Source organism: Haliotis rubra, unplaced genomic scaffold, assembly GCF_003918875.1.
Source record: "Haliotis rubra isolate DU_JTF1 unplaced genomic scaffold, ASM391887v1 Scf778, whole genome shotgun sequence".
Classification (NCBI taxonomy): Eukaryota; Metazoa; Mollusca; class Gastropoda; order Lepetellida; family Haliotidae; genus Haliotis; species Haliotis rubra.
Genome location: NW_025767499.1, coordinates 92,541 through 120,313, shown reverse-complemented (window position 1 = coordinate 120,313; position 27,773 = coordinate 92,541). Strand labels below are relative to the sequence as shown.

The 27,773-nt window shown below is 41.9% G+C and overlaps 1 protein-coding gene across 2 annotated transcripts in view; it reads right to left on the bottom strand.

Annotated features, from left to right (window-relative positions):
• Nucleotides 1-1,507: 1,507 nt before the first annotated feature.
• The window catches only part of LOC124260822 (paxillin-like), a 68,556-nt gene continuing 42,290 nt past the window's right edge, over nt 1,508-27,773 (bottom strand). For both annotated transcript variants that reach the window (XM_046695139.1, XM_046695140.1), the window contains exons 3-10: nt 21,605-21,815; nt 9,283-9,415; nt 8,807-8,975; nt 7,068-7,292; nt 4,930-5,103; nt 3,567-3,682; nt 2,804-2,918; nt 1,508-2,288 (exon numbers count right to left, since the gene is read on the bottom strand). In XM_046695139.1, coding sequence (XP_046551095.1) covers nt 2,022-2,288; nt 2,804-2,918; nt 3,567-3,682; nt 4,930-5,103; nt 7,068-7,292; nt 8,807-8,975; nt 9,283-9,415; nt 21,605-21,815 — 1,410 coding nt within the window. In that variant the 3' untranslated portion in view covers nt 1,508-2,021. The remainder of the gene's footprint in view (nt 2,289-2,803; nt 2,919-3,566; nt 3,683-4,929; nt 5,104-7,067; nt 7,293-8,806; nt 8,976-9,282; nt 9,416-21,604; nt 21,816-27,773) is intronic.

Genomic DNA, 27,773 nt, shown 5'->3' with positions numbered 1-27,773 from the left:
AAGCAAGAGTTACCTCCCTTCCTTTTTACACAATGCACAATTAATCAACTGTGTTAAAACTGTGTCGGGTCAACAAACACCAAACAAGTGTGTTTTATGTACATAATTCTATATATCCATTTCAGAAATGAATGGCAGAAGGTTACACAAAGCAACAGGCTATGTCATATCTCAGAAACATATATAACATTGATAAATGCTACCAGTTGTAATGTTGATTATAATACAATCACAATATGCACAAAGTTTGATTTCAGAAGTGATGATTGATAGTCATTTTCAGGACTCCCTTGTTTGAGTGAGAAGAGTTGCCTCCCTTTGAGCACAACATCTCTCGGATAGAAAAGGATTGTCTCCCTTTGACAGGGCTCAGCAAGCCAAACTTATTGCTAGCTGATGAAAGATACTGGGAAGTCAAGTGTCATGAGAAAGAGTAAAATAAGGCATATGATGTTTGTTTCCATAGGTAGTCGTAAGGTAACAGAAAGAAAAAGACACATGCAGTATTCCTGACAACCAACTGCAGGCTGCCAATCAGCAGGCAACGAAGTGACGAAGTGTAGGCTTGGCATCTTGAAGACAGGTACTGGCTCACACATACAAGTTTACTGGAACCAGTTTACTGGAACTGGTTTGCTGGAACCGGTTTGCTGGAACCACTTTTGGTACTGGAGTTCTGTATCCACCTAATAAACTCGCAGGTCATGTCAGTCAAGGTAATCCACGTTTTCATCTGTCATGTGGTTTGGAGAAAGCATGACCGTGTCCATATATATTATGGTATGGTCAGTTGTTTTGAATTGGACACTTAAAAATACCAAAGGTCACTGACATTGTTGGTGTGGAAAATATCATTTAACAAGCAAAGCATACAACTTTCTGACAAGCAGGTTCTCGATGGTATTGATATTCCAGATGAAACATTGAAACAAAGACTTGCACTCACAACTGTTTCTGATTGAGGAGGGTGTACCGGTTGACTTGTAGGAAATATACTCCATAATAAAAATAACTTCCGTATGATGACTCGGAGATGTCAGAGCTGAGTTGCTGCAGTGGAGGACACCGACTGGGACAGTTCAGACAGTTCAGATTCAGGCAGTCTGAATTCAAGCATCACACATCTCTATACAGGCATCCATTTTGTTTCAGTAGGTGTTTCGGGACTAATATCCTAAATCATTGCATCTTTGTACATACAGTCGGTATTGGAATCATGGTAGGTGTAGAAGTATCGTTGTATCTTCTGTATCTGTACCATGTTTGAGTTGGTCCTAATCTCATTACCTGCATCTAGTTTGCCTTTATCTCTGCATCAGTCAGCAAAAACCTTTGTCAGTGTCCTGTAGTCCTGTTCAGTATCATGATACCTGTATCATGTATCTCTGCCTGCCAGGACCTGTGGCCAGTGTAAGTATCCAGTGCTTGTAGTCCTGTTCAGTATCATGGTACCTGTATCATGTATCTCTGCCTGCCAGGACCTGTGGCTAGTGTAAGTATCCAGTGCTTGTAGTCCTGTTCAGTATCATGGTACCTGTATCATGTATCTCTGCCTGCCAGGACCTGTGGCGAGTGTAAGTATCAAGTACTTGTATCCTGCAGTATCATTCAAGTACTCAGTACCTATGTATCCTTCGTGTATTTCCTGCATCATCCAAGTACTTGGTACCTCCGTATCCCACACCTAGGTATATGTGTATGGTATATATATCCCGGAGTCTGTAACCAATGACACCATGTCACACAAAGTCGACCAGAGGGTTGTGGCTACTTTCTGGTCTTTATCTGGCTGCCTCCGACTTGGAATTATCACACTAGCAAATCCATAACATCATTTTGAATCTTAGAGATTTCCAATAACTGAAAAAGCATAGCGTAGAAAGTTACTTCCTCTGCATACAAATAACTGCAGAACTGGCTGCATGTGGTGTGCCAATGTGCATGTGTGTGGTCAGCCGGAAGCTGGTCAGGGCATGACACATGGCAGTCCTGGAAGACATGTTTGAACACTGGCTGGTAATTCAGCCAAACAGCTTGACGAAGCAGGGATGACAGTAGGGTTTGTCGCCCTGGTCCTTGAATGTCCCCTTGTTCAGCTGCTTTAAACAGAAGGCGCACACAAAGTGTTCGGGGTGGAACTTTTTAAACATGGCCGTGATGCACCTTCCTGTGATGGGCTTCTGACAGCTGGCGTAGAGAGAGCCTCGTTTTAAGTGGTAGTGAGTTTCGCAGTAGGGTAGCCCCTCGTGGTCAAAGAAACTACCTCCTCCGAACGGGCTTCGGCAATCCTGGAACAAACAACAGGCTTGGAGTCAAAGGTTGATGAAATTTCTCAACTGAATCTTTCAAAAGAAATTCATGAATCATAAGTATTAAGTCAGACGTTTGATGAAATTTCAGTGATATTGTTCAATGAGTGAGGTGAGTGAGTTTGTTTCTGCAATCTGTGGAACATTCCAGCAGTATCACAGTAGACAACAAACAGGCTTCACACACTGTTGTACCCCGATGAGGAACAAAACCTGGACCTGGAGCAACAATCTGGGTTAACTGCTGGGCTATCAACTGACCATATTAATAAAAAATCATGCAAATATTGTGTGACGTCACAGAACAGGTGGACTACTGCGACAGGTTAACGTGATCGATGTAACAGATTTTACAGACTAGTGTTACAGTGACTGAAGCTGTGACAGCAGATTTAATACATTCGTGTGACAGTGTTGAAAGCTGTCACAATGGTCAAAGATATTGTAGTGCAGACATATGAACGTCACAGAGAGATCAAGTAACAGATTCTTACCCAGCAGACGAAGCACTCGGGATGCCAGTGGCGGTTCAGTGCGGTGATGTAGTTGTCCATGATGGGGTTGCAGCAACCGCCACACTTCGGAGCAAACATCTCATAGTAGTCATCCCTGGACACAAAACATTGAACATTATGACACATAGGAGTCAGTGACAGATACCAGTGCAAAGACATTCTACAATCCTTTAATGGTTAACAAGTACACCCATCTACAATCCTTTAATGGTTAACAAGTACACCCATCTACAATCCTTTAATGGTTAACAAGTACACCCATCTACAATCCTTTAATGGTTAACAAGTGTGACACCATCTACACATTCTACAATCCTTTAATGGTTAACAAGCACACCCATCTACAATCCTTTAATGGTTAACAAGCACACCCATCTACAATCCTTTAATGGTTAACAAGCACACCTATCTACAATCCTTTAATGGTTAACAAGCACACCCATCTACAATCCTTTAATGGTTAACAAGCACACCCATCTACAATCCTTTAATGGTTAACAAGCACACCCATCTACAACAAAGCACACCCATCTACAATCCTCAAATGGATGTTTGATTGGCATTTTAGAAGATGCTATTTGATATACAGAGAGACTTTTCTGGGTTTTACAATAAAAGAAGATGAAACTCAGAAAAGTCTCTTAATCCTCTAATGGTTAACAAGCACACCCATCTACAATCCTCTAAATGTCAACAAATCACACCAATCTACAATATCGGTCAACGGTCAACAACAACCTACCTGCAATATGCTTTCCCGTCCTTTTCATGGAATCCCTCCTCCCCAAATGGGCGGCCACACTTGGTGCAGAAGAAATGCTCTGGATGCCAGGTCTTACCCAGAGCCGTGATACATTTCTGATACAAAGCAGGAGTACAAAGTTCAGTAACAAGATATCTAACTGGACAGCTTAGTTCTAATAGTTAGTTCTGTCTTCCTGTCACCGACAGCAGAACTGTAATCCCAACTGACTGCTCAGAACACTTGTTTGTCTGTATATTGTTTAACACTGCACTCAAACATATTCCAGTTATATGGCGGTAGTCTGTAAAAAAATATTTCTGGACCAGACTATCCAGTGATCATCATGAGCATCGATCTACGCAGTTGGGATACAATAACATGTGCCAACCAAGTCAATGAGCCTGATGCCCGATCCCATTGGTCGCCCTTTATGACAAGCAAGGGTTGCTGAACACCACCTCTAACCCAGATCTTCACAGGTGGTCTTCTCAGAAATATGGAAACTAATTATTGACAAACCTATTCCATATTTCCTGATACCAGAAGTCAAGTAATCCAAACCAATCTTACTGAAACAGATCCTACCAAAATACCCTGCGAGAGTGAATGTGCATGTACATCTATATCAGATCTACAATGTGTTCACTATTCATATACAGTAGAACATGGATATAACGAACTCCAAGGGACCAAGAAATTTAGTTCGCTATATCCGTTGTTCGTTAGTCACATTTGACCACCATCTTGGATTGTAGAAATGTAGAGACATGTATATGCTGAGGTTACAAATCTTCTACATCTTGGTGATTGGCATCTCTTAACTATTTTTCGGGTGGGGCCAAAATCAGTAGACACAGATTTTGCAAGAATAGATTCGCGATTCTTAATAATGGAACTGAGAGTGGATTTTGGAATGCCAAAGTTGAAAGCAAATGTTTGTCTTTACACCTGAATCTACAGCCTGAATTATCTGAAGCTTGGTGTCAAAGGTGATAGCTTTACGTTTGCCTGTTAATTAATTAATGACCATCAAACAATGTTGATTCACCGCCAACAAGGTTGATGTATACCGCTAAGTGGCTGAGCTGACACTGAGTGAGTTCGCTAATCACGTCATTAATTGGGTCTTGGGGGTGGTAAATCAGTTTGCTATAGCCGTTAATTTGCTACTCACGAGTTCGTTATTCGGGTATAATTTTAATGATATTATAAAGGGCTATTGACAGGACTTTTAAATTTGTTCGCTATATCTGTTTGTACGCTATATCCGTGTTCGCTATATCCATGTTCTACTGTATGTGTAAAGATGCATAATATCTACGATGGTTTCACCTATGTACAAGTGTGTGTGCATACTTACATCTACAATGGGTCCACTGCAATAGCCACATCGTGGTGCAAACAGTTCATGGTAGTCTCTCTCACAGAAGGCCTGATTGTCGCGCTCGTAGAAGTTCTTAGTCCCGAGTGTATCGTTACAGTGACTACAGGTGAAGTGCTCAAGATGCCAGATCTTCCCCAGGGCTGTGATTACCTGCAGATATTCAAAACAACATCAACATATGACCACAATCAACATCATGACACTCAGTCTTCATTCCTGCACTTCACTCCAGACTCCATGGCTAGACTATACTTACACTTTTTACTGTTTACACTTTTTACTACACAACTCAAAAACACTTAAGAACTTCCCAATTCTTTTATATCACTAGACTCTCAACCACCTCCAGTACTATAGAATAATCAGTTGTATAAGCCAGAAATAAATCTCTTTGAAAGTTGGTTTGGTTAAATGACGCTGTATTCAGCAATATTTCAGCTACGTTTGTGATGTCGACCTGTAAATATTTGAGTCTGGACCAGACAAACCAGTGACTGACATGAGCAACGACCCACTCTGTTGGGATATGATGACAACCAAGTTACCCATTCAGAGGCCGTGTATGGTAAACATGGCTGCTGGGGACTGATTTTAACTGCTATCCTCTTCATAAATGCATTAATGAAGCATTAAAAAGTGAAACTTGTTGACAAAATATTTTGTTATCTTTGTATCAAGGAGTAAATGGCCCTTCGTGTTTTTTAGAAAGGACTGCTCTGCCTTTGCATCAATTTTTCACCTTCCTCTGAGGTAACTGTTGTGGACAACCTACTCTACTATTTAACATTTAGTTAAATTGTTCTAACAAAAACCTCAACAGAAGCCTATGGTTCCATTAATAATCCTGGTGTCAGGTTTAAAGAGTTGCATGCAGGCAGCACACACACCCTTAGTCTTGGTGCTGACCACCATTTGTTACACCCTTGTATCATCTGTAATAGCTCACCTGGCCCACGACGGGTTGGTTGCAGGCAGCACACACACCCTTAGTCTTGGTGCTGACCACCATTTGTTACACCCTTGTATCATCTGTAATAGCTCACCTGGCCCACGACGGGTTGGTTGCAGGCAGCACACACACCCTTAGTCTTGGTGCTGACCACCATTTGTTACACCCTTGTATCATCTGTAATAGCTCACCTGGCCCACGACGGGTTGGTTGCAGGCAGCACACACACCCTTAAGTCTTGGTGCTGACCACCATTTGTTACACCCTTGTATCATCTGTAATAGCTCACCTGGCCCGCGACGGGTTGGTTGCAGGCAGCACACACACCCTTAGTCTTGGTGCTGACCACCATTTGTTACACCCTTGTATCATCTGTAATAGCTCACCTGGCCCACGACGGGTTGGTTGCAGGCAGCACACACACCCTTAGTCTTGGTGCTGACCACCATTTGTTACACCCCTTGTATCATCTGTAATAGCTCACCTGGCCCACGACGGGTTGGTTGCAGGCAGCACACACACCCTTAATCTTGGTGCTGACCACCATTTGTTACACCCTTGTATCATCTGTAATAGCTCACCTGGCCCACGACGGGTTGGTTGCAGGCAGCACACACACCCTTAATCTTGGTGCTGACCACCATTTGTTACACCCTTGTATCATCTGTAATAGCTCACCTGGCCCACGACGGGTTGGTTGCAGGCAGCACACACACCCTTAGTCTTGGTGCTGACCACCATTTGTTACACCCTTGTATCATCTGTAATAGCTCACCTGGCCCACTCCATCGGGTTGGTTGCAGGCAGCACACACACCCTAGTCTTGGTGCTGACCACCATTTGTTACACCCTTGTATCATCTGTAATAGCTCACCTGGCCCACGACGGGTTGGTTGCAGGCAGCACACACACCCTTAATCTTGGTGCTGACCACCATTTGTTACACCCTTGTATCATCTGTAATAGCTCACCTGGCCCACGACGGGTTGGTTGCAGGCAGCACACACACCCTTAGTCTTGGTGCTGACCACCATTTGTTACACCCTTGTATCATCTGTAATAGCTCACCTGGCCCACGACGGGTTGGTTGCAGGCAGCACACACACCCTTAGTCTTGGTGCTGACCACCATTTGTTACACCCTTGTATCATCTGTAATAGCTCACCTGGCCCACGACGGGTTGGTTGCAGGCAGCACACACACCCTTAGTCTTGGTGCTGACCCCTTGTTTGTTCATGTCAGACTGCAGGTCCCCAAGCATGGTCTCCAACTGGTTGGGTGAAGGAATACTTGGGTTCATGGGGCTGGTTGGGGTCACCTGACGTCCAGTACCTTTGTTTGGCTTTGCGTATGCTGGTTCTACACTTGCTTGTTGAGGCTTGTTTTGAAGCTGTGAAAAACAGAATTTAACATTAAAAATACACTTTCACTTTCAGATATCAAACAATCTTTTCAACAGCCTAACATGGGTGATACATGTCACATTAAAAGTCTTGGACTTGGTAGTATGACTGTAGAGGTAACAGCCAGTCAGTTTTCCAGGGTTCTAAACCCAAAACCTACTCTTCTGTAGAAGTGGTAGCACCTGCTAACTATTGGACTCACTCCCTGTACAACAGAGGAAAAAGCACCTGCTAATTAATGGACGGACTCCCTGTACGAAAGAGGAACAAGCATTGCTGACTATCAGGCTGACTCCTGTACAAAAGAAGAAGAAGTAACTGCTACCTCATGGGTAAATTCCCTGTATAACAGAGAAACAAGCATTCCTGACTAACAAGCTGACTTCCTGTACAACAGAGGAACAGGCACCTGCTAACTAATGGGCTGACTCCACGGACAACAGAGAACCAGGCACCTGCTAAGTAATGGGCTGACTCCATGTACAAAAGAGGAACAGGCACCTGCTGACTAATGGGCGGACTCCATGTACAACAGAGGAACAGGCACCTGCTGACTAACAGGCTGACTCCATGTACAAAAGAAGAAGAAGTAACTGCTACCTCATGGGTAGATTCCCTGTATAACAGAGAAACAAGCATTCCTGACTAACAGGCTGACTCCATGTACAACAGAGGAACAGGCACCTGCTGACTAATGGGCTGACTCCACGGACAACAGTGGAACAGGCACCTGCTGACTAATGGGCTGACTCCATGGACAACAGAGGAACAGGCACCTGCTGACTAATGGGCTGACTCCATGTACAACAGAGGAACAGGCACCTGCTGACTAACAGGCTGACTCCATGTACAAAAGAAGAAGAAGTAACTGCTACCTCATGGGTAAATTCCCTGTATAACAGAGAAACAAGCATTCCTGACTAACAGGCTGACTCCATGTACAACAGAGGAAGAAGCACCTGCTGACTAATGGGCTGACTCCACGGACAACAGTGGAACAGGCACCTGCTGACTAATGGGCTGACTCCATGGACAACAGAGGAACAGGCACCTGCTGACTAATGGGCTGACTCCATGTACAACAGAGGAACCAGCATGTCTGACTGACTCACAGGAACAAGAACCTGCTGGCTTACAAACTGTACATGAGATAACCTGACATAGTATGGTAAACTCTGCTTCCTACAACAGGTGCTCTCTGACAGTGATGTTAGCCTTACAGCTAATAAATCCCTCAAGTAGACATTAACTAAAACATATCTGTACACTCCAAGAGGAGATCATTCCTAAATACCATCAAAGCTCCGAAGTTTCATCCATCCTATCAGAAGTTTTAGCTCCCTGGAGAGCTGGCAACTCATCAGAAAGAGAAGCAAGTTTGAGATCAACACAACACAGAGATATTAATATCTGAAAACTGATAACTTATCAGGAAAAGAAAAGTTACTTCTTGATGACTGGCATGTTCGATAAAACTGAAAACACAGAGCTGAGACCTTACCTTAAACTCAGACAATGATGCCATAAGATCATCCAGCTCCTTGGTAGCTGTAGATGCCCCTGGGGTGGGGGGAGCATCTCCTGGGTGGCCGTTAGGGGCAGGGGGACCTCCTCTTACTTGGCCATGGGGAGAGGTGGGTCCAGAGTAATGACCAAGGTCGTTACCAGCTCTGAAAACCGACACCAAGCAGATAGTCTTACATATTTATGAGACTTCTTGATCAATCTTGCCCAAAATGAATACAAATCTTTAAGAGTTCATTTAAAGGTTTACACTGGATGTAAGGAAAAATACCAGTAACATCACAGGTATGACAATGTCGGTTTCATCAGTCAACTTAAGTTTTTTTCACATAAAATGCACTTGAAAAGAGACAAAACCATCGAACATGATTTCATCAAAGATAAACATGAGCCCACAGAAAGGTTTGACGCTGTAATCCTTATTATAAGTTTGAAATCCCAATGGGGACTTACCCGTGATGGGATGGTACAGACACTTCCAGCTCATCCAGCAAAGACTCGACTGTTGCCCGTTCAGAGGGACGAGTAGGTTTGGGAGCTACTGGGGGAGGTGCCCGCCCTGTTCCATTCACGATTGGCTCTTTTCCTGTGATAAAATAAAATAGCCATGACTATAAGGATGCTCTCAGCTCTTAATTATGCTTATCTTGGATCTGGACATGAAGTATGAGCGGAGGAGCGGTTATTTCCGTAGGGGTCACCCATCATGTTGGCTCAATTTTCTTCAAGTGATATAAACAGAGTTTTATCATTACGATATGCTACAGCTGGATCCCTCCATGCCAAATTTACAAAAACTCTTTTAATTTTCTACCAGGAATCTGGCTTTTGGAGGAAGTGGTTATTTTGGGTTTCTAATTTATCTTGAGCAGCAGCTCCTCTGTAAGCTATCTGTGTGTTGTGAAGTACTTGTGGAATGTCTGCAGGGCAAGTGTCAGTGATCACACTATGCTTGTACCTTCTCAGTTAGACATTCACCAAAAACTTGATCTATTTTAAAATCCTTTTTTTCTCTCTGATGAAGTTGCATTTTGTTTGTTAGTAGTTATCTGAATATGTTATTTTCTATATCGATATAAATAGAGTGTGTAATTTGAGAGTCTGAATTTAGAAACTTGCTATCTCTACAAGTACAATAAACAAACACATAACTTTGGCAGGTAAAACTGAGATTACTTAGGACATGCATATAAGATGCACCGGCACCAAATTCAAAATGTACCTGTACCAGGTGCAACATGCAACATGTACCTATACCAGGTGCAACATGTACATATATCAGGTGCAACATGTACTTATACCAGGTGCAACATGTACCCGTACCAAGTTCAACATGTACCTATATCAGGTGAAACATGTACCTATATCAGATGCAACATGTACCTGTACCTTGTACCTATATCAGGTGCAACATGTACCTGTACCTATATCAGGTGCAACATGTACCTGTACCTATATCAGGTGCAACATGTACCAGCACTAAGTTCAACATGTACCTATATCATGTGCAACATGTACTTATACCAGGTGCAACATGTACCCGTACCAAGTTCAACATGTACCTGTACCAGGTGCATCATGTACCTATACCATGTGCAACATGTACCTATACCATGTACCTATACCAGGTGCAACATGTACCTATACCAGGTGCAACATGTACCTATACCAGGTGCAACATGTACCTATACCAGGTGCAACATGTACCTATACCATGTGCAACATGTACCTATATCAGGGTGCAACATGTACCTATACCAGGTGCATCATGTACCTATACCATGTGCAACATGTACCTATACCATGTGCAACATGTACCTATACCAGGTGCAACATGTACCTGTACCATATGCAACATGTACCTATACCATGTGCAACATGTACCTATATCAGGATGCAACATGTACCTATACCAGGTGCAACATGTACCTATACCATGTGCAACATGTACCTGTACAATATGCAACATGTACCTATACCATGTGCAACATGTACCTATATCAGGGTGCAACATGTACCTATACCAGGTGCAACATGTACCTATACCAGGTGCAACATGTACCTGTACCATATGCAACATGTACCTATACCAGGTGCAACATGTACCTATACCATGTGCAACATGTACCTATATCAGGGTGCAACATGTACCTATACCAGGTGCAACATGTACCTATACCAGGTGCAACATGTACCTGTACCATGTGCAACATGTACCTATACCATGTGCAACATGTACCTATACCATGTGCAACATGTACCTATACCAGGTGCAACATGTACCTGTACCATATGCAACATGTACCTATACCATGTGCAACATGTACCTATACCAGGTGCAACATGTACCTGTACCATATGCAACATGTACCTATACCATGTGCAACATGTACCTATATCAGGACAACATGTACCTCTACCAGGTGCAACATGTACCTATACCAAGTGCAACATGTACATGTACCATATGCAACATGTACCTATACCATGTGCAACATGTACCTATATCAGGGTGCAACATGTACCTATACCAGGTGCAACATGTACCTATACCAGGTGCAACATGTACCTGTACCATATGCAACATGTACCTATACCATGTGCAACATATACCTATATCAGGGTGCAACATGTACCTGTACCAGGTGCATCATGTACCTATACCATGTGCAACATGTACCTGTACCAGGTGCATCATGTACCTATACCATGTGCAACATGTACCTATACCATGTGCAACATATACCTATATTAGGTGTAACATGTACATGAACCAAGTTCAACATGTACCAGCATCAGGTGCAGTGAGTGAGTGAGTGAGTATGTTGTGTTATACGCTGCTTTTAGCAATATTCCAGGCTTATCACGGCGGAGGACACCAGTAATGGGCTTCCCACATTGAACCCATGTGGGGAATCGAACCCGGGCCTTGGGGGTGACGAGCGAACGCTTTAACCTCTAGGCTACCCCACCGCCCCAGGTGCAACATGTACCTGTACTAGATGCAATACATATTATCTATCACATTTTGATGTGACATGGTCAAGTCAGCTCTGAACAGCATTTCAGATTCATCACTAAGTGCTATGTAACTATATTTGGAACATAAATGCTCAAATGTGATACAATTACTTGCTACTTATCCACTCAATGTTTACATGTACAATCTATAAAGGAATTTATCTAGGATTTTAAATCAGTGCCTCTGGCAGTTGCATTGTGAAAATACTGATATAATTGTTTAAATTTTGAATTTCTTAAAGTTCTTATTATCATAAATTCTTGAATTGGGGCAACTTGGGAATTATTTCATTCATATTAGTCGTACGGCTAAATAGAAGCCTCTGGGCAGATCTAGACGATCTCCATGAAGATGGTGAACAGATCTAGATGATTCGCTACAATCTTACACACTAACACATGTACACACACAGCTCAGCCATAACACTCACACCTTCACAGAGAGTACGAGATGAAACCCCCAAGTTCCTGGTTTAATATGGGCTGATGTAAGGCGATTCTGAAGTAACCTGAGTCATGCACAAGGCATCTGTGGCCAGGAACCCTCCCCCAGCAAGATGGAAGCCAGGCTGTGTGTTGACTACTGGTTATCTACTGTCTGTCTTATCTTTGGAGCATGGTCATAATCAAGGCCATATGTCTCGAACCTGGGTAACACTGCTGTAACACTGGTAGCAGGGAGAGCATTCGTGTTGGAACCAGTGGAGGGGTATGGCTGTAACCTGGGAGGGAATATGGATTTAACCTGAGGAAAGAGTATGGATGTAACCTGGGAGGGAATATGGATTTAACCCGGGAAGAGTATGGATGTAACCTGGGGAAGAATAAAGATGTTTATTACCTCCGGGGCGAAAATATTGGGTTCATATTTTGCATACGATGCCCTAGGGCTAAATATGACTTTGTCATGGTGACGTGACGTCATGAACAATACTACGACATCTTCTTTCTACTGTGACTTTGTGTTCCACATACAGCGACGGCGGGTAACCAGCCTATGTTTGAAGTAGATTTGGGTTTATTTTCTTCTATTTGTCGACTTCGGTAATAAATAGAATATTATATTCGTGTCCATATCATATTATGTTTATGACACTTGTGTCTAAAAATCGGTATATCCCTCACTCTCTCTCGGGAAATACCAATATTTAGGCACTCGTGTCATAAACATAGTATGAAATGGGCACTCATATAATATTCTCTATATCCTGGGGAGAAATATGGATTTAACCTGGGGAAGAATATGGATTAAACCTGGGCAGGAGTATGGATTTAACCCGGGGAAGAGTATGGATTTAACCTGGGGAAGAGTATGGATTTAACCTGGGGAGAGTAGTATGGATTTTAGGAATTCGGGATTTAACACCTTAAACCGGGGAAGAGTATGGAAACCGGGGAAGAGTAAACCTGGGGAAGAATATGGATTAAACCTGGGAAAGAGTATGGATTGTAACCTGGGAAGAGTATGGAATTAACCCGGGAAGCTGGATTTAACCAGTGAAGAGTATGCATTTAACCCAGGGAAGAGTATGGATTTAACCCAGGAGTATGGATTTAACGGAAGAGTATGGGATTTAACCTGGGGAAGGTATGGATGTAACCAGTGAGAATACACCTGCTATCTGAGGGTATGCAACAGTAACCAGTAGGGCAATATGGCTGTAACATGAGAGGGAATGTAGCTGTTACCAGTGGGGGAGCATGAGAGAAAGTTTGAGGGAGCGTAGCATTAAGCAGTGGGAGAATAATGCTACTAAACAGTTGAGAATATGGATGTTAACAGATTGGGGAATTCAGATGCTAACCCTTACAGGAATATGACGGTAACTTGTGAGCAAATGAGTGTAACCAGAGAGGAAATATAGTTGTAACCAGCGGAAAAATATATCTGTAACCAAGGGAAGAATAGGGTTCTTAACCAGTGAGCACATGTAGTTGTTCACCAGTGAGGGAAGATGTATGTCAGATCATACACCCATGTATAAACATGAGGGAGGTATATAGTTACAATCAAAACATATTGCAAACATCCTATTTCACAAAGTATGTAAAGAATTGTCAGCTGAGTATGTTTGAATTCATTCTCCCCGAGATGATTTACAATCTACTGTTTGTGTTGAGCAATGTGATAAACTGTAGCACAATAAGTAGCAAGTTTTTCCACAGGCAATGTTATGGTTTGATTTCACCTCTGTTCACCTACAGTAAGTGGGTACCCGGTAGGGCAAAATGGTATGGCCAAATAACACATTCGAGCAACTTGTAGTTTGAAAATCTAGGCCCAGGACAGCATTCACTTACAGCAGACATACCTTGGAGTGTTGCACTATATTAGTAGCCTAACATATTGTTTGACAGATTAAGATACAAGAGTCATCAGAAGATGACATATCCCCCCAGCCCCCACATTTGAAAGAACAAATCATCTGAAAGTTACTTAAAATCAAGCTTGACTATTTTTTTGAATAAGTCCGAATCGTTTCCATGGAAACCAAGAAAATAATAAATCACAAAAATCTGCAAATAACAAAAGGCATCACTTTGGGATCTGCCTCACATATCTGCAAAGTTTGGCTGAAAGATATTAAGAAGTCGTCGAGTTGTGCTCCAGAAACGAAGCCCACCCCTCCCTTTTGGGACGGGAAAAATAAAAATGCCAAAAATCTGTAAATAGCAAAAGGCACCACCTTAGGTTCTGTTTGATATATCTACCAAGTTTTGTTGAAAAGTACTGAACATTTTTTGAGTTATGCTCTGGAAACAAAATGATTACGAACGGACGGACAGACAGAGGGGATAAAAATGCAGCAGAGAGAGGTCAGGTGGTCCTGGCACAGTGAGGCTGGTCAGGGTCAGAAGGGACAAAATTGAATAACATAAATATGTAATTTTTAGAGTAAAATTGATATTTTATACTTATCCTGACTCATGCTCTTTTTGCTTGTCTTCTTCTTCTTGCGAACATAGTGGAACACTTGTATCTCCCTAATTGAAGCTCCCTTCAATGTAAAATCACTAATTAGTACTGAGCACGAGTTACCTCCCTTCCACAAGCTCGGGAACGAGGGCGCCACCTCCACCCATGTGCCTCACTCTCTCCTCATATACTGAGCCCAACATTTTGAAATTACAGGGAAATCCAAAGTGTTATGTGGGGAGTGATGGGAGGGGTTTACCTCATGAGTCAGGATAAGTATAAAATATCAATTTTACTTAAAAATTACATATTTTCCCTTATCCTGACTCATGCTCTTTTAGTTTGTAGACTCACGGAAAGGAGGTGGGAAATATATAATACTTTGGATTTTAATAATTAGTGATTTGAACTGTGATGATTGTAATAACCCCATGGGAACTTCATAAAGGTACTGAACTGATGGAATTCCTGCTGCTAACTTATCAGCTGCCATATAAAGGTTATTACAAAGTACTTGTTATGATAAAGTATATATAACATTAATACAATGCTTAAGACTAATAGACTTAAGCTTGTTAATATGCTAGTATAAACTCCTTAGAGTTTGTTAGCTGTAAATACTTTTAAGATATAAACATAGTACTTAAGCTTAAGATATGATTAAACTTGCTTAATTATATAATAGCAAAACTCTTTAGAGTTTGTTAGTTAATATAATTATATGATATAGATATAATGCTGAGCTTTTAGATATGAATAAGCTTAGCTATTATATATATACAGCAAAACTCTGTAGAGTTTGTTAGCTAATATATTTTTACAATATGAGTATAGTACTGTGCTTAAGATATAATTAACTTGCTACATATATAATAGCCAAAACCTGTAGAGTTTATTAGCTTATAGATTAATAATGTAACCATAGTAACTTAAGCTTAAGATAAGATTAGACTTAAGCTAAATGTATATAGCAAAAAAAACCTCTTAGAGTTTATTAACCAATATACTTTTATGTTATAACCTGATAGTACTGGAGCTTAAGATATAATTAAACTTAAGCTATATATATATATAGCAAAACCCGTCTGAGTTTTGTTAGCTAACTACATTTTATAATGTAACCATACTGCTTAAGATATGATGAAACTTGCTAATTGTATAATAGCAAAAACCTTTAGAGTTTGTTAGCTAAAATACTTTATATGATATAAAACCTAGTATTGAGTTTATGAAGGAACCTTTAAGCTACATATATAATAGCAAAACTCCTCGTAGAGTTTGTTAGCTAATATACTTATATGATATAAACATAGTATTGAGCTTTGAAGGAAACTTTTAAGCTACATATATAATAGCAAAACTCCTCGTGAGAGTTTGTTAGCTAATATACTTATATATGATATAAACATAGTATTGAGCTTAAGATTTGAAGGAAACTTAAGCTACATATATAATAGCAAAACTCAGAGAGTTTGTTAGCTAATACAAATTATAATGTAACCATAAAGCTTAAATTATGATGAAACTTAAGCCAAATATATATATATAGCAAAAAACTTTTTAGAGTTTTGATAGCAAAACACATATATAATATAAACATAGTACCGCGCTTTAAGATATGAATAAGCTTTGTTACATATAGCAAAAACTCCGTAGAGTTTGTTAGCTAATACATGCTATAATGTAACCATATTGCTTAAGATATGATGAGATTTAAGCCAAATAGCAAAAACTCTTTAGAGTTTGTTAGCTAATATACTTATATGATATAAACATAGTAATTGAGCTTTAAGATATGAATAAGCTTAAGCTACCTATATAATAGCCCAAACCTGTAGAGTTTGTTAGCTTATATATTTTTACAATCTGAGTATAGTACTATGCTTAAGATATAATTGTTAAGGTAAATATATAATAACCAACTCTGTAGAGTTGTTAACTTATATATTGTATGATGTAATAATCATAGTACTGTGATGATAAAAAGAACTTAAGCAAATTATATATAGCATGTAGCTATTTAGTACTGTTATAAGATAAGTAGAAATCTGTAAGATCGACTATCTTCTCCCAGGAACTGTCAACTGTTAAAGGAGACCATGGGATCTAATTGCGGATACCTGAGACGCCCCTCGGGTGATGATATCTCTCAGATAATGGTTGGCAATCACCATATCGGATCTCCAGAAAATAAACCCTCCATTATTTCAAATAACATTGTGTAGATCAATGCAGAAGTTAGCGCTCTAATATCATGAGTATTAAAGCTCATGGAGGGTCGGATTGGGTCCATCTGTCTTGTATGCGTACGAGTATGACAGTTCTGATCCAAACGGAGATATAGTAATGCGTGAGATTTCATTCCCATGTAAGTTGATGATAGAGGAAATAATCTGTTGTATTATTCCCTTCTGTTTGGTTCGGGTGGAGATAAATTTACAGTGCTCTTGCTGGCCATCGTGATAGAATCATCGCATCAAGCGAAGTCCAAGTATGTCATCCAGGTTGCGAGTTCATAAACCTCACTTGTGAGGTGTAGGAGCACTATATTCAGATCCCCAAGTTGGAGGGTGAAACTTCCGCTTTAATTCTCCAATCAGAAAGTTTAAGCAGGTTTACTAACCATCTAGTTGTGTTAGTAGCTTGATTATGAAATTCAGCTGTAGTCTGAGACGCTGTGGATTTAGATCCACTTGTATCCCGCCGCGTCTAGGTTATTCGCCAAGTAAGTCCTTGACGATGTAGGTGCACAACCAAGCGTGTCTGTCCTCGCTGAAGTTTATGTAAAATTGCCTGACTGCCGCGTGCCTCGGCCCTAACTTGACAGGGGAGGTCTATAACCTGGAAGAAAGCAGCCCAATCATGAAGGTTCAGATTAACTGGACTGTAAGGAGGCTTGCTCGCTCACTGATATATAGTTGTCACTTGTAACGTAAGTGTTGACCTGTGAACTAAGATCGACCTCTCATGTGAGGTCGCTGGTCCAACGCCGTCCAATCAGAACAAGGCATTTTGATTCTGTAGAATACCCGCTGTGATGTCACCGTGTAGCAGGAAAAACCTTGTATAAAATCTTGCCGCCGCTGATATTAGCATAATCGCCGGTCTTCACCGTGAGCTTCCCGGTTACCCGAGTGACCAATGTTTTTCGAGGGTTAAAGGTAAACGCTGAAACCTCCGGCCCAAATACCTCGCCTGTAATATTAATGCTGGGTAGGTTATTTTCCTGGCTGTCGTGAAAGTAAGTTCAGTTTTGAATATAATTCCGACTTTCTTATATAAAGGTACAATAAACTTGCAAGTTGTCAGCTTGTAGACTGTATACATGAATGTATCGTCATAATTGTAGAATTAAAGCTGAACTTGTTGTACATATTTCTTCCTCAGAAACTTTGACGATTATGAGTTATAATTCGCTGTAACAAGGCTGCTGTTCAATTTCCTCGATATTGAATTGTCTGCAGATCTGCGTAATGGTCACGCATGTAGATAATCGTATCGAGTCCCGGGATTGCATATTCTAGCAATCCATACCGAAAGGTTGATTTCTGTGAAGATCTATGCAACGTCCGTTGATTAATTAATATAGCGACGCTCTGTGTTGTAAATAGCCTGTGCAATTGTCTTCGTAGGCTTATAGATTTGCATATGGCATACAGTTGATAGACAACTTATGCGATGTCTTGAACGGACTGACGAAGTAGCTATATATGACGAAAGTGGCTAATATATGGAGACCTTGGAGGAGAATTCCTGGGTGGACGCCGGAGATTTCGCCTCAAGCATCCAATCTAGATTTCCTGTGTGAGGTAGACTTGAGTTAACTTAGCCTTCAGCGAGCGACCTTCGCTGGCTATTTGAGTCAGAGCCCCATCAGTATATATATTATATATGAGCCGCTTGCTTTCAATCCACCTCTGTGTTCAACAGGGAGTGAGTGAGTGAGTGTATTGTTTTACGCCGCGACTCAGCAATATGTGGGTCGGTGAAGCTTACTCCTCCGCGGACGTCCCTTGTAACTGGTGAGGCTGTAGCTCCTTCTGAGGTGGCCTGGGACTTCCTTAGCGAAGTGTCTAGAAACCGATCAATATATGAGCCGCTAGCTTCATACAGGGTGTGGTTCTTGCTGGTTCTGCATAAGTAGAGCCGAGTAGATCATCCTATCATCTTCAGAAGTCGTGGTCACGTAAATCTGGTGATAAGAATCTCATTGATCGCTCTAGATCTATTAATGCCAATAACATACGCTGGCGCTTGAACTGTTATGGCTTTATGGTAGGCTGTGTCTACATACTGTGGCACCGCAGCAATCGAAGTCGATTGGAGGTAAGGTGATGGCGCCTGCCTCGCCTTCCTTTATCAGGTATGTCTGCGCCGAAGTTGCCACTCTTGGAAGGTGAAGAGAGATCTAGGTTGTTTACCATCCAATATCGTGATCTCAGCCGCCTGAGAAAATGATGCCTCCATCATTTTCATCCCAGCATCACTGATGAGAGGTTGATGCTCTTCTGATGGTGGACTGTGTATTTCTATCTCTATGTCGGGTGACGCCGGGGAGACCTGACTGTAGACTTGTGTGCAGACTTGTGTGGTGATGTACGAGGAGATCGGTAGCGGTTAACGGCGCTGAGATCGTGTTGGTGAACTGGCGCCTATGGGTTGACCTTCTCGGAGACCTGTGAGGAGAATGTTGATAGCTTCGCTGAAGCTCGTCGTAGTCAGGTGTCTCAGCGAAGGCCTTAGCGAAGCTTCCTCTGCGTCCGGTCCTGGGGAACGGCGATTTGACCGAAAGGGCTTCCGTGAGGTCTGACGGTCTGAGTCCGCATCTAGGGATGAAGCCGAGGAAGGTGATGATCTATCCCGCTTAGCGAAGGCCTTCGCGAAGGCTGTACATCTGGGTCGCCGTGGAGGTGGTCTGCGACTTCCTTCGCGAAGTTTGGCCGTCGTGGCTGCTACGCTGCTGGGGGTGCCTCTGGGGTGTCGTCTGCGTTGGAACCTTCCAGCGAAGGCTCGGGGCCTTGGGCTGGCTGCTTCCCAGTCTGTGGTGGCCCTCCATCATGATCATGATTTGCCGCAACAGTTCATCTGGGATGGTCTGCGACGAATTAGTCGGTGCCCTCTCAAGGCGATGTTAGCAGCGGACCCTCAGGAAGTCGTCTGGCGCCAGTGTAGAGACATCAGGCTGCATGGCGATCTCTGCTGATGTCACTGTAGATGTCTCCGGTCGCTTCTACGGCGTCGTCGAGGGGGATGATGATCAGCTGATCATCGTAGAGGCTCAGTTCAGCGGCTGGAACAATCTCGGTTGAGAAAGTCCTAGTAGACTTCGTTGATTTCCCCTCAGAGGTCGGCGCTGCCCTGGGGAGTGCGCGAAGTCTCGCGTTGAGTGTTGGTAGCGACGGGACCCTCAGGAAGATCATAGAATATCATCGTTGGTACATCAGGCTGCATGTTGATCTGCGCTGACATCACTGTTGCCGACATCGGTCATTCTTTTGATGTACATCAGGTATGATGATCGGCTGATCATCATACAGGCCCAAATCTCGCGACGGAACAATCTCGCTGAGAAAGTTCAAGTAGACTTCGTTGATTTCCCCTCAGGAATTAAGCGTTGAGATGCAGTAGAAAAACTCTAGTCTTCGGCTGCGGCGATGGGATGTCTGGGGAAGCAGGACGCTTCTTGGAGGCGGCGGACTCGTCCCACGCCTCTCAGCACTCTAGCTGGAACACCAGACGGGGCGGGGTCGACCAACAGCAGGTAGACTGGCGAGGGTTCAGGTATTATCAGTCATGGCTAGACTCTGCATAATGCGACCTATCTGCTGCGGCGCTGCCTCAAACGCATAAAGTAATTATTTATTAAAGGCAGAAATGATAAATATACTCATTTAGCCTATCATATTTATTATCATTTATTACATTATTGTTATCTTGTGTATGTACTGAGTACTAATTAGTGATTTTACCTTGAGCCGAAAAAACAACAACCCGAAACATCAGTTAAATTACACCTCATGCATTATTCTAGCATGGAGTAGGTCCTGTGTGTGCTGACACATCACACACATCTACATAATGGAGCATGGTGTAATTACTAACTTCCTGTAAACAACCTGTGCCCTACTTTACTCCCTGTAGTCTGAGCAGTCTGAATACTCCTGCACATACAGGTACACAGGGGGAGGGTGCATGTGCCTCAACACCTGATACACCTGATACACCATGAACACAGGGATGAAGCAGCATGTAGCTGTTAAAATGCCTAATTTGATTTTTTTCAGAGTATGTTCTTATGTGTATGGGAAATCAACTTATCTACCTCAACAATGATTGCACACTCAGCTATATCACAGTTTTGTCATAGCGACCTGTAAACAATCAAGTCCAGTGATTGATATTATGAACAACAATTAATGCCATGTCATTGTGCCTCGCCACCCCATTGAGAGTGTGTTCTTATGTGTATGGGTAACAACTTATCTACCTCAACAATGATTGCACACTCAGCTATATCACAGTTTTGTCATAGTGACCTGTAAACAATCCAATCAACAATCAAGAGTTATCTCCCTTCCATCGATTTGCATTCGCAAAACATTGGTAATTTCCATACATCATACGTGATTCAATGTTATTCGAGATAAAGAATTACTACTACGAAGTACCAAATGAGTTCGGCATTCCCAGCGGGGTACACAGAATATGTTACTTGCTTGTAAGCGTGGTACAGTGAAAATAATAGAACAGCGCTCAGCCAATCAGAAAACAACATTTATGTGTGAGGCAAGATAAAGCCTCTTATAACCACAAAAAGAGTAAGGCATGTCCTCTCACCACCAGATGACTTCTTCTCGACCTCGGACAGGAACTGAGCTGAGTTTAGGTCCTGTAGGAGTTGGTCCAGCTCGGACAGGTTGGAGCTGAGCTGCGACATCCCTTGCTGTTGTCTCCCCTTGTCTGGGAGCGAGGCCAAGTCAGAACTTTGTGATGTGTCAGATGTGGGGGTCGTCTCTCTCATACGAAAATTCTGGGGCTCGTAGATTGGCTGGAAGAAGAGAATAGCAATAAGCATTCTGGTGTGTTGAACCACTGCATTGTCCAGTTTCATCAGTACCTTGACTAGGGACATTCTTCGACATGTTCAAGGTTAACAAAATATGACATACACAATATTCATCCAAAATTGATCTCACACTTCCTGGATTCAGCACCTAAGTCTTAAAAAAGGACATTACTACACATCACTGGTGCTATATTAAGTCTCTGAATATATAATTTTCATAGTAACAAACAAACACATATAAATTGAAATGGAATTCCCTGAAACTGAGGAAATCTAGACTTACTTCATTTACGGCTTTAGCATTGTAGGGAGAGCTGAACAACTGGGAAAATGATGTCACATGACACCATCTTATTTATCACCTCATGACCAAAGAAGGCTGCCTTAGGTCACAAAACAACAACTGTTCTACAAGGAATAGAAGCCTGTTTATAGGCATCACTGCTGAGTAATTATCCAGTATGCATGGCTCATAGTCAAGTCCACATATTGTTACAATGATCATTAGCAAAACACTTTTTACTTACACATGTCTTCAGCAAAACTGAAAGGAATATTTTCTGCTATTCTCCTTACTATTTGGAACAAACTTATACCTCCTTCCCATGTAACACTGGTAATTATCCCATGCTGAGAACTCCTACCGGAAACAATTAAACTCATTCATGTTTAACAAAGTACTATTTCTTTAAGAGGAAAGAAACCTGCTCATACAGAGGTCATGGCAAACATGCTTTAATTCCTTTCACAAAAGAAGTTGACATTTATATAATTGGAAGAGAAAACAGTAGAAAAGTATAGTTGTTCATCATTTGAATGCTGTTTAAAGCCACACTGCTGCTGTGAGACATCAGATTATATTTCAGAGACTGGTTGATCAGTGACAATAATAATATCTCAATATGGTACCTGAATGAGTGAGTGAGTGAGTGAGTGAGTGAGTGGGTGAGTGGTGAGTGAAGTGGTTGAGTGAAGGAGGAGGGAGGGAGGGAGGGAGGGAGGGAGTGTATCCCAACCTTCAACATGCTGGATGAATGAGAAGAAATTATCTGTTTATGGTCAAAACTAATTTGTTCTGAAATAATGACGCATATCAGTTCATATCACTGATTAAACCATATCTTCAAGAGCTCTTCAAAGAGCCTCATGGCAACATCAAAGTCTGATGTTGACCATGCACAGATCAAACACATGTCTAGACAATAGTGAGAGTGAACCATGGATTATTCAGTAGCTCGGCTTGTTACGTGGAAGATGTTTTCATGCTGCTGCCAACAGTATGTGACGATGTCATCACAGTTCTCTGACACATTCTGGCATGAGAAGCTGATAGGGGCTCCCCTACATTAAACATTAACAGTAATAGGTGAAGATGATCCTGCTTCACAGCACTATACACACAAGGCTACACACTATGAGTGAGTGAGTTAAAATTTAAAGTCACTTTGGCAATATTTCAGCCATATCGTGACTAAATCAAGTTAATATAAACTAAAGGAAAATTATAAAAAACCTGTCAACGAAGGAGAGTAAAACAACTAGATTATACTACACACTATGCATAGCACCAGTCAGTCATGAAAGTTTGGCATCTACACCAAAAATGGCCAAAACACAAGGTCCAGGCAGTCAGTAGTCTGTTTCAATGATTTCAGAGTTTGTTTAAAAGCCGTAGGCTGTTAAAACAGTTCTGAGATTAAGCATACAAGATGTCATAAGACCCGAAGGGGACCAAACTTATTTTCACAACATGATAAATAATAAAGTGTCTCATATTTCCAAATGGTTTTTGGCAATCAAATCTGTCAGTGTAAGAAACCTTAGAAGAATATGTATATATAGCTTTGTATTCATTCCAGGCATCGCAGGCCATTCTGGTGATGATGTTTGGACACTTAAGCTGCAGGCTTTTCTGGAGGGATCCTAAGATTCAAGGCCTTTTCAAGCCTGTGTGAATGTTGTTAAACGTTTTGATGCAAATTGGGATATGATGACATCCATCAGCCAAGCCACTGAACCTCACTACCTCACACAACCCGTGAAGGTCCAGGTTAGAATTAGTCTTCAACAACCCATGCTTGTCGTAAGAGGCGACTAATGGGATCGGTTGGTCAGGCTCGCTGACTGGGTTGACATAACCCATTTGCGTAGATCAATGCACATGCTGTTGATCACTGGATTGTCTGGTCCAGACACAATAATTAAACAGACCGCCACCATATAGCTGGAATACTGCTGAGTGCAGTATTGAAACAACAACCAAACCAGCATAAAATCACTTCATATATTCATATACAATGAATATCAGACACTACATACTAAGGCTGTAACGATTCACTCGTATATTCGTTAATCGAACCATAGCCCTTCATGAATTCAATTCGTTATTCGTGGTCACCAGAACTGAATATTAACAAATATTTACGATTTTTTAAGGGAGCATGTTTTAGTTGAACCCGTATGTCCTTTTCCAAAGTGAGATATGCAAGAATGGAACATGTACTAGCCTTGCAGTAGTGCAAGTTATGTTGGTTTGCCAAGACCGCACATGGTACTGTCGACTATAACTATTACATACCAAATTTGAGTGTCATGAGATCACTGGTTATTGCTGTGACAAATTAACACTGTCAACATGGGCGTCCATATTGAACATTAACCACTTAACTACAATATTGTATTCGTGAACAATTATTCGTAATCGTTACCCAATATTCATGACACGTATCGATATTCGCCACATAGTGTATTCGTTGCAGCCCTACTACATACAAAGACATTTTCTGGTGTCCCCCGCTGTGATATTGCAGGAATATTGCTAAAAGCGGTGTTAAACCCAGTGAATGAAATAAGGCCCGTCCGACCGCCCGAGAGGGGTTAGATTTCTGACGGACGGTCTAGATTTACAACTAGCCTGCCCAATGGTCTGGTAAAAAATTGAGATGCTATATACATCTGAGTCATATCTTGGTGTCTGGTCTGGTTAAATCCATTTGGACTGGTAACATTTTGAAGTTACCAGCCCTGATGTCTGGCTGGGGTTTTGGCTTATTTCATACACTGTTAAACCGAACATACAAACATGATAATGTACAAGTTTAGCAGCTACCTCAGGATGCTACCTAATTCTGGGAAAACTGCATGAGGAAATCTGAGTCGGTAGATTGCACAGGGTAAGTGAACTACTTGACATTAAAGAACAGGCCTCTACAAATCATGCTCCTGTCAGCAGTCTGTGCCAACACACTTGAGAGTCCACCAGCACAAACATGTATTTTAGTTGTATTTACATTACATCTTAGTCAGAACAAGACTCGGGCCAAGGACAAAAATCAGAATCAGTCAGTCATAGGTGTGACCAAAACGTTGTAGACATTGTCTAAATGTAAACTAGCTGGGGAGTCTCAGCTAGAGGTGGTGTAACATACCCTCTACAGGGACTTGGGATGGCTTTTGATATATACTGGGAGAAACAAGTAAAGGATCACAGGAAAATTCAAGTGTTCCTTTAATATTTTCCAGTTGCCATCACCACCGCGTGCTATTCAAAGTTGGCAATGAAAACTGGAAAATATTAAAGGACTTGAATTTTCCTGTGATCATTTACTCGTTTCTCTCAGTATAGGTCATATATATTAATAATTGTTTACTAAATATTGATTATCAATGAATTGTGTATTGTGTGTGTACATCAATACTTTATTTGGTTGGTAGGGTAGCCTAATGGTTAAAGTGTTCTTTATTTGGGTGGTACATGGGTAGCCCCATAATGTGTCCTTGATATTACAGGAGTGTGAGTCAAGTTTACGCGGCTTAGCAATATTCCATACTGAAGACCTGGGTTCACACATTCCTCACATGGGTACAACGTGTGAAGCCCATTTCTCGTGTCCTTGCAATGATATTGTAGGAATAGTGCTAAGAGCAGTATTAGTCATGTCATGTGTCATATGTCACCTAAACGTGGGAGTAAAGCCTGAAGTGATGCAGGTCTGAGCCTTTAGCACTTTGGTGAAACTTAAAGCCGAGAAACATAGTCAGGGCAAACTGGGATTCAAACCACCAACCATGTGTTTATGGCTCCTCGCCCAAGGGATGCAGTGTGAATGAGTGACTTTAGTTTCACGTCACACTCAGCAATATTCCATCTACGTGGCAGAAGTCTGTAAAAAAATCAAGTCTGGACCAGACAATCCAGTGATCAACAGCATGAGCATCGATCTGCGCAATTGGGATACACTGACATGTATCAACCAAGTCAGCGAGCCTGACCACCCAATCCCGCTAGTCGCCTCTTACAACAAGCGTGGGTTACTGAAGATCAATTCTAACCAGATCTTCACGGGTTCTCAAGGGATGAAAATATGCACAGCACATTGTGGTGTCTCAGATGTCTTCGCCCTACTCCCCCCAACTCACACACCTCCCCCTTTCACACCCATTTCTGACATTGAAAAACAAGGCATATCTCAATGGAAACTGTCAGTTGAGCAAAATCTGTTTGTGTAGAAACAGGATAAGAAAACAAAGCTCTGTTGTTTTTTCCTCAAAGATGAGAATTGTCTTATATTTTATCTAAATTGATAGCTGATAAAAACATGTTTCCTTCATTCAAGAGCATTTCACACAATAAACAGTAATTATTTGACTCTTCATTTCCTCCATGCTGCTAGATGTGGACAGTGTATAAACAGTCGGTGTACAGACTATCAGGGAGTTTGTTTATCTCACTACATTACCACACTGTTACTCTCGTATCCCACTTCCTGGATCCACATTCACATATAAAATTCCCCTAAACATCCACAGACATAGCGTGAGGTATTATCAGATCCTGTGCCCAGAATAACTCAACATGGCACCAGTCCATACATCTCCCTGGGAAGCACCGATGCTAGATGCATTACATTATTAAAATACCACTGGCAAACACCCACTCTAGGGTAAACAGAACTGCTGGGGTAGGAAGAATATATCTGAGACTGACTTATGTTGGCAGATTACAGTGTGCTATTCCTGGATTGTTGGATAAGTTTGGGAGCTATTTCAGTACTTAGCACCCACCTGCAGTGTTTTGTGTTTACAAGAAAGAGCATTCCCCTTTTCCCTTGCTGGGCACTACTGGAGACTTACTCTTGTGGGGCTTGGTTGGGGTTCTTAGCACCTGCTATCCACAGTCAACATTAGAATGTATTTGTTTGATGTTTAACACTACACTCACCACTATTCCGGCGACATCCTGCCAGTCTGTAAATAATGTCGGGATCAAACCACGGATTGATATCATGAGCAGCTTCTTCACACAAAATAATTGGTCACTGAGGAATCCTCATATAGTTTAGAAGCTGTCACTGGGCCTATATACGGCACATATGTCCAAACTAACATAACTAGCCTACCATTATCATAAGATCTACTAGCCTCACTTCATCATGAACTTAACCAGCCTCACTTCATCATGAGCTCTACTAGCCCCCTTCATCATGAGCTCTACTAGCCTCACTTCATCATGAACTCTACTAGCCTCCTTCATCATGAGCTCTACTAGCCTCCTTCCACCATGAGCTCTACTAGCCTCACTTCATCATGAACTTAACCAGCCTCCTTTCATCATGAGCTCTACTAGCCTCCCTTCATCATGAGCTCTACTAGCCTCACTTCATCATGAGCTCTACTAGCCTCACTTCATCATGAGCTCTACTAGCCTCACTTCATCATGAGCTCTACTAGCCTCACTTCATCATGAGCTCTACTAGCCTCCATTCATCATGAGCTCTACTAGCCTCACTTCATCATGAGCTCTACTAGCCTCACTTCATCATGAGCTCTACTAGCCTCACTTCATCATGAGCTCTACTAGCCTCACTTCATCATGAGCTCTACTAGCCTCCATTCATCATGAGCTCTACTAGCCTCACTTCATCATGAGCTCTACTAGCC